The sequence below is a fragment of the Taudactylus pleione genome, unplaced genomic scaffold (assembly GCF_031769625.1).
Source record: "Taudactylus pleione unplaced genomic scaffold, aTauple2 ptg000551l, whole genome shotgun sequence".
In the NCBI taxonomy this organism is placed as follows: Eukaryota; Metazoa; Chordata; class Amphibia; order Anura; family Myobatrachidae; genus Taudactylus; species Taudactylus pleione.
The window spans coordinates 3,645,329-3,657,918 of record NW_028284953.1 but is presented as its reverse complement, the minus strand read 5'-3'; the positions used below and the strand labels follow the sequence as shown (position 1 = coordinate 3,657,918).

General features: G+C 46.5%; 1 protein-coding gene across 1 annotated transcript in view; it reads right to left on the bottom strand.

Moving 5' to 3' along the window:
• Positions 1-12,590, bottom strand: part of LOC148483131 (hepatic lectin-like) — a 41,253-nt gene that overhangs the window by 23,306 nt on the left and 5,357 nt on the right. The window contains exons 2-3 of the mRNA XM_088452506.1: positions 4,699-4,796; positions 1,392-1,502 (exon numbers count right to left, since the gene is read on the bottom strand). Coding sequence (XP_088308632.1) covers positions 1,392-1,502; positions 4,699-4,747 — 160 coding nt within the window. The 5' untranslated portion in view covers positions 4,748-4,796. The remainder of the gene's footprint in view (positions 1-1,391; positions 1,503-4,698; positions 4,797-12,590) is intronic.

The window sequence follows — 12,590 nt, the reverse complement described above, 5'->3', positions numbered from 1 at the left end:
TCACTCCCACTGACATCACTAGTGATGTCAGTGGGCCGGCTTCTGACGGTAGGCGTTCCCTTGGGAACGCCCCCGTCCGGGAGGCATGCCCCCGGCACGCCCACCAAAGGGGGCGTGCTGTCAATCAACATCGACAGCACGCCCCCTTTGATCAGACACAACGAGCGAAGGAAAGTCCTTCGCTTGTCGCGTCTCGCGCATGCGCACGACGGAGCTCCCTCCATCGTGCGCATGCTCAGTGCACACCATCGACCCACTTGCAAGCGGACAACCGCTCGCGAGTGGGTCTGAATCAGGCCCAAAGACGTTTAGGACAAAAAGCTGAAATGGTAAAGCAAAGCACACAGGTGATACAAAACCACTGGCAATACTCCTGTGTATGAATCCAGCAATATTCAGCCTGTATGCAGTCAGTCTCGGGGCCTGATGCAGAGTTGGAAGTAAATTGGGCGTACATTGCTCAAATGACCTGTGCACAGAGCAAATGGCATATTCACACACATGCAGAGCTGCAGACACCTGGGTCTGTAGAGTATACTCTTAGCTTACTGTATCCGCATTATCATTTCTCTGCACTATGTTCAACTGAAAGCTCCCATTTAGGTGAATTATCGCTTATATCCACTTATACTCTTATATCCACTGAGCTCTGTCTATGTGAGAACGCTCAGGGGAGTCTCAGTTACACCTCTATGGACATAGGTGTAGTTGTGATCAAGCTGCTAATGCTCTGCATAGTCTGAACGGGCGCACACCCATGTTTAGCACATGTGCAGTGCAAATACACCTCTACATCAGCCTCACTGTGTATTCATTGGTGGGCATTGATAAGTCTACAGGGCTGATCCATAATTACGGGTTCTAGACCGACAGGAGCCCACCCTGCCATGTGTTAGAAGTGAAGGGATCACTAATACAATTACTTCATTTCTTTCACACGACCCCAATCCGCGTTCTGCTGACCATGCATGTGTTGATGGCCTTCCCTCTCCACGTAAGTGCTGCAGAGTGTAGCCCATAGGCTGACGCCATTCACCAAACTGGAGGTTGGTAAATTCGGCAATAAAGAAGCCTATGAGGGCTGCTCCTGTGGTTGAATAGGAATATCTCTGGTATTTGCTGTGGTCCCCTGTGCATACATTCAGGCGATACTTAGTATTTTTGGGTACCCTCCGAAAACAGGTGGTTTCAGGGAATATCCCTCAAATATTAATTTATAAATAGGCTCCTTTAGCTGGGTCACAGATCATGGCACCCATCAGTGATAGCACCCTCTACTGGTAATAAATCATTTGACTTTGTGGTTCTTCCATCCTAGCCAAAATCCCAACCCTCTGAGATATACATAAGCAATACAAGAATCAATTAGGTGTGATAATAATAAATCTTACATCTAGTGAAGACAGTTATGTACAGGGCGAGGATCAGTACATACAATAACACCAGCAGGCCGTAGGTAATCCATTCAGGCTTTTTTCTGTAATAATAATACCAACCGCTGGCTGAAATGAGAAGACACAATGGGGTTATAGTCAAATATCAGCTATACAATATACGCAACTTTAAAACATTACAACTAGGTTAAGCAATCTAAGTTTCACAAACTGCTGTTGAACTACAAGTTCCAGCATGCCCGGACAGTCTGGTCTGCTGTGACTTGTAGCACTGCCATCTATGTTGGAAGTTGCAGAGCTGGAGAGTAGCACGGGCCCACACCACACACCCTGCACCCATATAATACCTCTCCGGAGTCCCGCGTCAGTCAGTGTTGCAGACTGAAACCACTGAGAAAATGGTGCAGTGGCGAGCGCCATGTTCCCGGAGACTTGGACATGTGCAGTAGACTCTGGCACAAAGTCTGCAGCCTCCGTTCAAGAGGGGGCCAGCAGGGAGGCTCCAAAAGGGCCCCATTCTCTCTTAAACCGCCCATGGTAAAGGTGGCTATGCCATTACACTGTAAAAGCATAATCAGTGCTTGTAGAATTGTGTGAATGTGTTTATCTCAGGTACACAAAATGAGGACATCTCTATATACATAATATAGAACATATAACAGGCAGCTCATCAATTATATGCCACTCAGGTTTGTCGTACGTGAATATGAATCTCATTACCTGCTGTCAGGATGCTGGGTCTCCTGTTGTATCAGAATATCCATGGCAAAAACTACACCAAGATTAATTTAACCAGGAATAAGTCCAGTACCAAATTAGTGCTATCAATCCATACTGTAGCTCTAGCCCCCTCACCCCCTACCTAAAGGAAGGGCGAGGGGAGATAAAGGATGCCCAGCATAGCAGGGCAGGATAGTCTTCTTTGCATCGGCAGAAGTGGCTTCCAGACACCCTCATGGGGATCAATGCTCTCTGGATCCCATGGAGTTGGCTGCTAGGTAACTATGGAGTAAAATCTCTTTGATAGATTTAATTATTGAGCATTATGGGCCGTATTCAATTAGTTTCGCACCCATGATACATTTCCGCCTGCTGCACTTTTCGCCTACATCGCGTGTTTTGGCCGCGGAAACTTATCAGGCGCCCCCCCGCTATTCGCCGAACTCAATTCCGAAAGACGCGACAAAACTCAAACAGGCGAAAAGTGCTGTCAGAATTGGGGAAATCATCCTGACACCCCCCAAAAGATGCACTAACATTGGGGATTAATGTAGATGCCCCCGATTAGCCCCCCTGGAGCTATTTGGGATACTTTAGTGCTTTCAATTGCCTCTATATAGCGTCTTTGCACAAGTAGTAAAGAAGAGCATTTAGCAGTTTTTTTGCAAAAATAACTAGTCCCAGCAAATTTGGGGTACATGAAAATGGGTGCAAGCATGGTTAAAAATCTGAAGTTTTAAAAAACACACCTTCAGCAAGCACCTGCAATAAAAAAAACCTCCCCCATACTTGCAGACCTCCCCCCCACAAAGTCTATTTTGCTAGTTTTTAAGTTTGTACCCCAACTTTTTTGCCCCCTTTTCCAAAGTCATTTTTTGGGGTGTTCTTTTATTTTTTTTAGGATTTTTTTTTACGCAGTTTACCTTTGGGGACCTGTCCTAAGGGTGCAGGGTGGTTTCCCCACCTTTGCACCCAAAAACCACAATTCTGCACTTTTTTCTGACAGCTATTCATAGGCAAATCTTTTTCGCCTATTACGTTGCATTGCGTTTTCGCACCGGCGAAAAGTCGCCACAATTGAATACAGGGATGAGTTTCCGCTGGCAAAATTACGTCACCGGCGAAACTTTTTCACTAAAAACGGCTTTTCGCCGCCAGTTGAATACGGCCCTTAATGTTACAGTATTTCATAGCCGTTTCCCAGCGGGTGTGCAATACTGTCCCCATCAGAATAAGGCCCTATGGTCACAAGCTTACAATGTATTGTGTTATCTACTGCTAGAAGCAGAGGAATGTAGAGTCCAAGTGATTCCCTTCATTGCTTACTGTAGCTGAAAATATCTAAATTACAAACCATCCAGACTACAAAGGTCTCTAAACTCAACACGATACTGTATAGAATCTGATACACAGCGTACAAGTACAAGGCAGTAAATTGTTATGTTTATGACACACAAGTGATTAAAATAAATAAAACATTACTAATCAAAAAGCATATTTTAGTGCCATCTACCCCATTTGCATGCTTCCTTTGGAATACCTAGGAGATAGCCCATTGCAGGACTACATCTGGCAGCAAATATGCTACAGATAATGTAAATAAGAACTAATAATAGCAAAATATATACTCACACATTGGCACATTTATGCAGTAGTGATCACAGCAGGGTCTCTTTGTATATAATATATATATATATATATATATATATATATATATATATATATATATTCATGCCAAACCTGTACTGTGACTACAACTGACACCAGATTGCCCATCTAGGTAACAGATATTTCCTTCTGCTTGTTGAACATATGTACAAACAGGGTTATTTTTCTGGAAAAATATTTTCAGTTACTGTGGGTGGTGCTATAGAAAAACACACACACACACACACACATATATATATGTATTATATACCGTATGCAGTCGGGAAGCCAGCGGATGTAATCCCGACAGCCGGCTTCCCGACTGCTTTATCCCGGCGAGGGTTAAATGACAGGCGTCTAAATGTAGACGCCTGTCATTTTACCGACTCCGGGAGACCGGCGCCTGGCATCCCGATCGAAGTGATGCCGGGCGCCGAGGGAGAGAGTTAGGTTTAGGGCTCCTGGTGGGGGGGACTTAGGGTTAGGCACCCCCCCCCAGGGGACTTAGGTTTAGGCGGCGGGGAAGGGGGGGTTAGGTTTAGGCACTTAGAGGGGGGATTAGGGTTAGGCACTGGGGGGAAGGTTAGGGTTAGGCACCCTTAAGGAGGGTTAGGGGGGGAGGTTAGGTTAGTAAATACTTACCTTGGGACGATCGAGATTTACAGCCATTTCGGCCAGCTGCTGTCAGGATTTGATTCATACCGATTCCTCATAATATATATATATATATATATATATATATATATACATATATAGATAGATATTATTTAGAGAAGAAGGCACTCAAAAGGGACTTTGTATTGAAACTTATACTATGGAATATACATTTTAGCCCTGGACATTATGTCATAGTTAATTAGAGGTTCAGGACCTGAGTTCCTGCTGAAAAACATCAGTGTGTACATATATAAAAGAGATGAATATTTACTTTTGTTACCTGAGTACTTGAAATCACTGTAACGGCTTGCAGCCCCATCTGAGTCCATGTTTAGGGATGAAGTGATGACTTACATTTCATGCTTATGCGCTGAATTGCTGAATCGGGAGGAAATGAATGAGATAAAAACATGTTTTTATGTTATGAAACAGTTTATATAGTGTCATTCTTGCCCGGTCACTGCTTCCTCATGAATTGGTAGGTTACTTCCCATGAATATTAGTTCCATTTCATCCTCACATTGTTGCCTGATAAATAACGGGCCTGATCTGAGATGTACGTAATGTGAGCACATCTCCTGATGCCCGGTGAGAACAGAATGCAAATGATCTGCAGACAGATATATAATACAACTATATGTACATTCCAGGGCCATAACTAGGGGTGTGCAAGCAGTGACACCGCACAGCGCGTAGAGCTCTGTGGGTGGCACTGCCACTCTCCCACGGCACCTGCATCTGGCTAGAAGGGTGTCTGGAATTAGGGGCTATTTAATAAACATAATTATCTCATTTTTTTCAGCATAATTGCTGGAAAATGTGATATTTATGTTTTCTCCATATTTAAGTGCAGTGAAAAGTATGGAGAAATCACTGATGTCACAGACTTCTCATTGTTTTCTGAGAGCACTGCCTCCCCCACAGAATCTAATGAGGGTTTTCTCCTGGAGATATTTATATAAACTGGAGAAAAGAAATGTATTTCTTTTTTTAACAAACTTATCTCCATCTCCAGATAGTGATAAGTAGTCTTTCCCCTCAGTACCTGAGCTAATAGCACTACATTCCCATACACATATAATGGGCCTCTGTACCAGATGGTGATAAGTAGCCTTTCCCCTCAGTACCTGAGCTGTCAGCACCAGATTCCTATACACATATAATGGCCTATGTACCAGATGGTGATAAGTAGCCTTTCCCCTCAGTACCTGAGCTATCGGCACTACATTCCCATACACATATAATGGCCTCTGTACCAGATGGTGATAAGTAGCTTTTCCCCTCAGTATCTGAGCTGCCAGCACTACATTACCATACACATATAATGGCCTATGTACCAGATGGTGATAAGTAGCCTTTCCCCTCAGTACCTGAGTTATCAGCACTACATTCCCATACACATATAATGGGCCTCTGTACCAGATGGTGATAAGTAGACTTTCCCCTCAGTACCTGAGCTATCAGCACTACATTCCCATACACATATAATGGCCTCTGTACCAGATGGTGATAAGTAGACTTTCCCCTCAGTACCTGAGCTATCAGCACTACATTCCCATACACATATAATGGCCTCTGTACCAGATGGTGATAAGTAGCCTTTCCCCTCAGTACCTGAGCTATCGGCACTACTTTCCCATACACATATAATGGCCTCTGTGCCAGATAGTGATAAGTAACCTTTCCCCTCAGTACCTGAGCTATCGGCACTAAGTTCACATACACATATAATGGGCCTCTGTACCAGATGGTGATAAGTAGCCTTTCCCCTCAGTATCTGAGCTATCAGCACTACATTCCCATACACATATAATGGCCTATGTACCAGATAGTGATAAGTATCCTTTCCCCTCAGTACGTGAGCTGTCAGCACTACATTCCCATGCACCACATATAATGGCCTATGTACCAGATGGTGATAAGTAGACTTTCCCTTCAGTACCTGAGCTATCAGCACCACATTCCCATACACATATAATGGCCTATGTACCAGATGGTGATAAGTAGACTTTCCCCTCAGTACACGTTGTCATTATGGGGTATTGTGTGTAGAATTTTGAGGAAAAAAATTAATTTATTCCATTTTGGAATAAGGCTGTAACATAACAAAATGTGGAAAAAGTGAAGCATTGTGAATACTTTCCGGATGCACTGTACATTAGACATTGTCTCCAAAATGTAAACTACAGTAAGTAGTGAGAAATACCCACCCCCCTATCCCCCCACCCTATATTACCATAACCCCAACTCACAGCATATCTGGATCCCCAAACAACCCCCCTCCCCTTCTCCAAATTCCTAAAGAACTAAGGGGCAACTATTCCCGTGTGCTTTAAAGCAATGGTGCATCCAGCCAAGGATGAAAATGGCCACTAGAAAACTCCCGAAAATTAGACCCTTACCAGATCCTAAACCTAAACAAGCAGAATCATACCCTGGGGGGTGCAATACAGGATATAATAGGAATACAAAAACATACAGATAGAAGTTCACAGTGCAGTTAAAACAACCATGCAAATATAAATGAGAAGAATACATATGAAGACAATATAATAAATGCACTTAAATCATGATAAAATGCAAAAACAAGAGCAAATATAAAAAAAGTAATTCAAGGAGGGTCGTCCCAGCCAGAGCCCCAAGAACAGGCCCATATTAATATAGTCTCCCAAGTCACATTAAGGCAAACTATAGCATCTGTTAACGCTCAACAATAGAACCACGGAGGTATATAATAGACTCGGCCAACATCAATTTGAGGAGAAAATAAACTCAGAACAACACATTGTACGAAGACGGCCCTGGATTCCGGATATGCCACCTTCCGAGATTCCATAAGAGTCAGCCGGACATCAACAGGATTACTACTGCAGTCCAGGAAGATGGAAGTAGAGCTCTCAGTGACAGCCCCCTGAACGCACACTGGAGATATAACTGGTCGCAAGGAGGATAATTCAGCATGTAATATCAGCACCTGAGCCGCTCCAACCTCTGTCCTGAACTGGCAATAGCCTGAAGGAATTTATCCATGATACACACAGATGGTAAGTATCAATCAGCGCCCACAGTGCAGGTATGGTAAGTATCAATCAGCGCCCACAGTGCAGGTATGGTAAGTATCAATCAGCGCCCACAGTGCACGTATGGTAAGTATCAATCAGCGCCCACAGTGCAGGTATGGTAAGTATCAATCAGCGCCCACAGGGCAGGGTATTAGGAGAAATCATAATGAGAAAATGTAGCTGTGTGTCTCATGCACAAACCAACAGGCTTCACATCTGCAGCTTAAGTATCCAAGAGACTCAAAATGGCGTCGCCTCACCACCACACAGCCTTCCAGGGGCTAAGGACATCGCATCCAGCAAGGAGGATCAGGAGCACTTCCTGGGGAGCCAGAGAGGAGCACCCCCAGACACCTGCTACTCCCAAGGGTCTATGAAGCCGCAGAAGGTCAGAGGAAACAGACGCGCAGCAGGAGGCCAGGAGCAAGATGGCACTGCGGCGTCTCACAGAAGCCGGAGGTAAGAGCCCAGCACTCCCGTGAGGAAGGACACAGGACCTCCAGATAGCCGAGCGCCAGGTAACCGCCGCCCCCGGGGGGTCAGAGGAGCCACTGGAGACCAGAGGAGACAGTCTCCCCACCGGAAGCCGAACCCAAGATGGCGCCGCGGCGTCCCACACAGGCCGGAGACCGGAGCACAGCACTCAGCAGGAGAAGGGGCACCGGACCAACAGCCAGCCGGAGATCCCGTCAAAGGTACGTAGAACTCCGGAGGCAGCAAACCACAACCAATTAAGAGTTCTCTGTGGCACAGGATAAGCTAATCAGGATCACTAGGCTGGAGAGCAAAGGGACCTGCGTCTTACTCCATGCCTAGTTAAGCCATGCCCCCCAGGTGTGTTATTTTTATCAATTAACAAAATGCAAAGTGAAAGAACAGAAGAGAAATCTAAATAAAATTAATATTTCGTGTGACCACACTTCGCCTTTAAAACAGCATCAATTCTTCAAGGTACAGGGGCGTATTAAGAGAGGAGGCCTGTGTGCAATCTCCATCCGGGGCCCCCTCCTCTCACCCCAGCAGCCCGCAATGTACCAGGCTTGCCTACCATCCCGATTTGGTCGGGAGCCTCCCAAATATCGGGTGCCGCTCCCGACCCCCCGGAAAGGCAGGCAAGCCTCCCGGCTGCCGCCTGCACCCCCTCCCCGACTACAGCTAGAAACCCCCGCAGCGGGGGGCTCAATTACGCGATTCGCGCTAAATCACGTCATCGTGGCTCCGCCCACCGCTTCACAATGCCTTTTTTTCCGGCACTGTGAAGAGGGGGTGGGGCCACGATGACGCGAATACGAGGTCACGCCCCTGGCCCCACCCCCATGTGGAGTCAGTGCCGGGCCACGCCCCCTGTTGTGTGCAGGCATTCAGCTCCCTCCCGGTAGGAGGGAGCTGAATGTCGGCAACTATGCAGTGTAGTCAACACAGCAGTAGATTCTGGCCACTAGTAGACTCTAGGGGAAAGGGTGCGGCAGCAATTTTCCCATCTATTTACTTACTGTTCATGCGCAAAACGCTGTGAAAATGGACGCTGTGCCATTTTCTGGTGATTTGTACAGTACTGCTACATCCGACTCGGGAGCCCGGAGAGGTGAGGGTGTGTGGTGTGGTCCTCCCTGGACCCAGGGGCCCGCGTGCTCCGCACACCCTGCACCCATTATAGATTATAGATACACTAGTGAGGAGGTGTCTGTAGGAATAGACACCAGCATGTATCTGGGATCCGAGTGCAGCGTCTGCAGATGCTGCTTCAGATCAGTAGACACCGCACACCCTGCACCCATTATAGATACACCACTGCACTGCACATTGCATCTAACTGTAATCTAGCTAAAGTTATTTTAATATTTTAACGTAAAGACGACGCAAGAATAACATAATACCCTTAGCTAATAGAGTCTGACTAACATCATGATTCAGAAGGTTATGGAAAAAGACAGAGGACCTGATTCAGAGCCGGACGCTCTGAACGAGTGCCCGCTCTGAATCAGGGCGTGTTTTTTTTTTTTTGTGAACCGGCCTTTTGGACGCTCGCATAGCTGTGGGTTACCACCCACAGCTTATGCGAGCGTCCATGATGATGGTCGCGATGGAAAAGACCTTCGCGACCATCGGGCTTGCGACGAGACCCTGCGGTAGGGTCTCGGTGACCGCAAGCCTTAGAGTGATTTTGGCTCTATCAGAGCCAAAATCACTCCCACTGACATCACTAGTGATGTCAGTGGGGCCGGACCCAGACGGTAGGCGTTCCCATGGGAACGCCTCCGTCTGGGCAGCTACGCCCCCAGCACGCCCACCAAAGGGGGCGTGCTGTCACTCACCATCGACAGCACGCCCCCTTTGGTGCGAGACCCATAACGACGGCTACCCCGTCGTTATTCGGGTCTCGCACATGCACACAACGGAGGCGCCTCCCTCGTGCGCATGCGCATTTGGGCAACATCAACCCGCTTGCGAGCGTACAGCGCTCGCGAGCGGGTCTGATTGAGACCCAGATTTAGATCTTCCTATATATATAACAATAAATTAGCATTAAAGAAAGTTGCATTTTTAGTAAAACATAACAAATGGTACCGCATTAGTGATGCTTATCCAAATACATAGCAGAGTATACATTATTTTTCTGAATAAGATGTACAAATAGAAAAGGTTACATGTGTAGGGCACATTATTTATCAATGTAGTGAGCCTTTATAAAGACATCATCCATCTAATAGGGGCAGATGTACTAAACTCTGGAGAGTGATAAACTACCCACCAGTCAGCACCTATCATTTTTCAAACACAGCCTGTAACATGACAGTTAGGAGCTGACTGGCTGGTAGTTTATAACTCTCCAATATATCACTTTCCAGAGCTTAGTACATCTATGTGAGGAGTCATAACACTAATGCTGGATTATGTGGAATGACTTTACACATCCCGTTACAAAGGGAATTTGCTGACACGGCCACTTATATTATTCCACTTTACTGGATCTTCCCCTTTAGATGTTTTCTCTGTAATTGAGTCCAGGGCTGGATTAAGGTGTGTGGAGGCCCCTGAGCAACAAACATGTGGTGGCCCCTATTAAATGTGGTAAACCAGGGGTATGCGCAATGGGGACCCCAGTAGTGTCAGTGCCCATAGTGGTAGTGCCATGTATGCAGAGCCCACAGTAGTGGTGCCCTTTATGCAGTGCCCCCAGGAGTGGTGCCCCTTATGCAGTGCCTCCTATGCAATACTCCCATTAGTAGTGCCCCCAGTAGTCATGCCTCCTGTATAAATTCCCCCAGTAGTAATACCCCTGTAGTTGTGCCCCCAATAGTAATGCTCCCCAGTATTCATGCCCCCAGTAGTCATGCCCCATGTGTGCCCAATAGTAATGCCCTAGTAGTAATGCCCCCTGTATAAATTCCCTCAGTAGCAATACTCCTGTAGTTATGCCCCCTGTAGTAATGCCCCCAAGAGTCATGCCCTCTGTGGTAGTGGTACCAGTAGTAATGCCCCCTGTAGTAGTACCCTCTGTATAAATGCCCCCCAGGAGTAATGCCCCTGTGGTAGTGCCCCAATAGTAATGCGCGCCCTTCAAGTAGTAGAGCCCCCAAGAGTAGAGCCCCCAAAAGTAATGCCCCGAGTAAATGCCCCCACGAATAATGCCCCCCTAGTAATGCCGCCCCCGAGTAATGCCCCCAGTAGAAGAGCCGCTTGCACAAAATAAAAATAATACTTACCTCAAGCCCCGCTCCCGCGTCCGCTGCCATCCACGTCAAGTCCGCTCGGCTGCTCCTCTGCACAACGGGAGAGACGTCATGATGTCTCTCCCATAGTGCACTGTGTGAGCCGGAGGCTGGAGCTCACGACTGAGCTCCAGTCTCCGGCTGCCATTGCATGGAGGGAGCCAGGTGCCCACTGGTTACAATCTCAGCGGGCGCCTGGCAAATGGTGCCTCCCTGCGGCGTCGGGGTTAGGTTGGCCGGAGGAGGCGGAACTGCTTCCGTCTCCTCAGGTTCACTTTAACCCCGATGGGTGTGAGGGCCCTTCACTTGTGGGGGCCCAGGGACGACTGCCCCTGTCGCTCCCCCGTTTATCCGGCCCTGATTGAGTCACAGATTTGTTTCAGGGAACAGATTATTAGGTTAGTTTGTTTATGTCACCGCACCCAGGAGCATGAAAAATGGGCTTAGTCCCCAAATTTCATAACTCTATTTCTCATTGTCTACAGCACAGGTTCTCAAACTCGGTCCTCAGGTCCCCAAACAGTGCATGTTTTCCAGGTCTCCTCACAGAATCGCAAGTGAAATAATTATCTACACCTGTGGATCTTTTAAAATGTGTCAGTGAGTAATGAGTACACCTGTGCACGTGCTGGGTGACCTGGAAAATGTGACCTGTGTGGGGTCCTGAGGACCAAGTTAGCGAACCATTGGTCTACAGAATAACACTTATAGGGGATATAAAGGCTTTTTATTATTTTTTACAGTCATGTTAATAGGGATGTAGTCAGCATATCGACATTCAAAATGTTGACACCACAGTTTCGACATGGTCAGGCTGTCGACATTGAATATGTTGACATGTTCAAAATGTAGACACATGAATTAGGGTTAATGTTAGGCTGTAATTAGGGTTAAGGTTAGGCTGCAATTAGGGTTAGGGTTAAGCTATAATTAGGGTTAGGCTGCAATAGTGATACAATTATGGTTAGGAAAAAATTAGTGTCGACACGCTCACTGACGACATTCCTAATGTCAACATATTGAACATATTTGCATTTTGTCAGAGTCGATATTGTGAATGTCAACATTACCTGACACACTCTGCTAATGTGACTGAAGAAGGGGAATTTCGGAGAGTCTTATTGGTGCATCTGCCGGATCAAAGTTCTTCAAGATGATGAGGGGTCTATTTACTAAGCAGTGTTAGGTGACAGAGTGAAAAGTGATAAGGTGCCAGCCAATCAGCTCCTAACTGCCATCTCACAGGAAAAATGACAGTTGGGAGCTGATTGGCTGGCACCTTATCACTTTTCACTCTGTCTCCTAACACTGCTTAGTAAATAGACCCAAAAGACTGTAGTAACAAGTCCATTATGTTCATTGGTTGCATCAAAAAATGTTGGTGATGGTGTTTAACG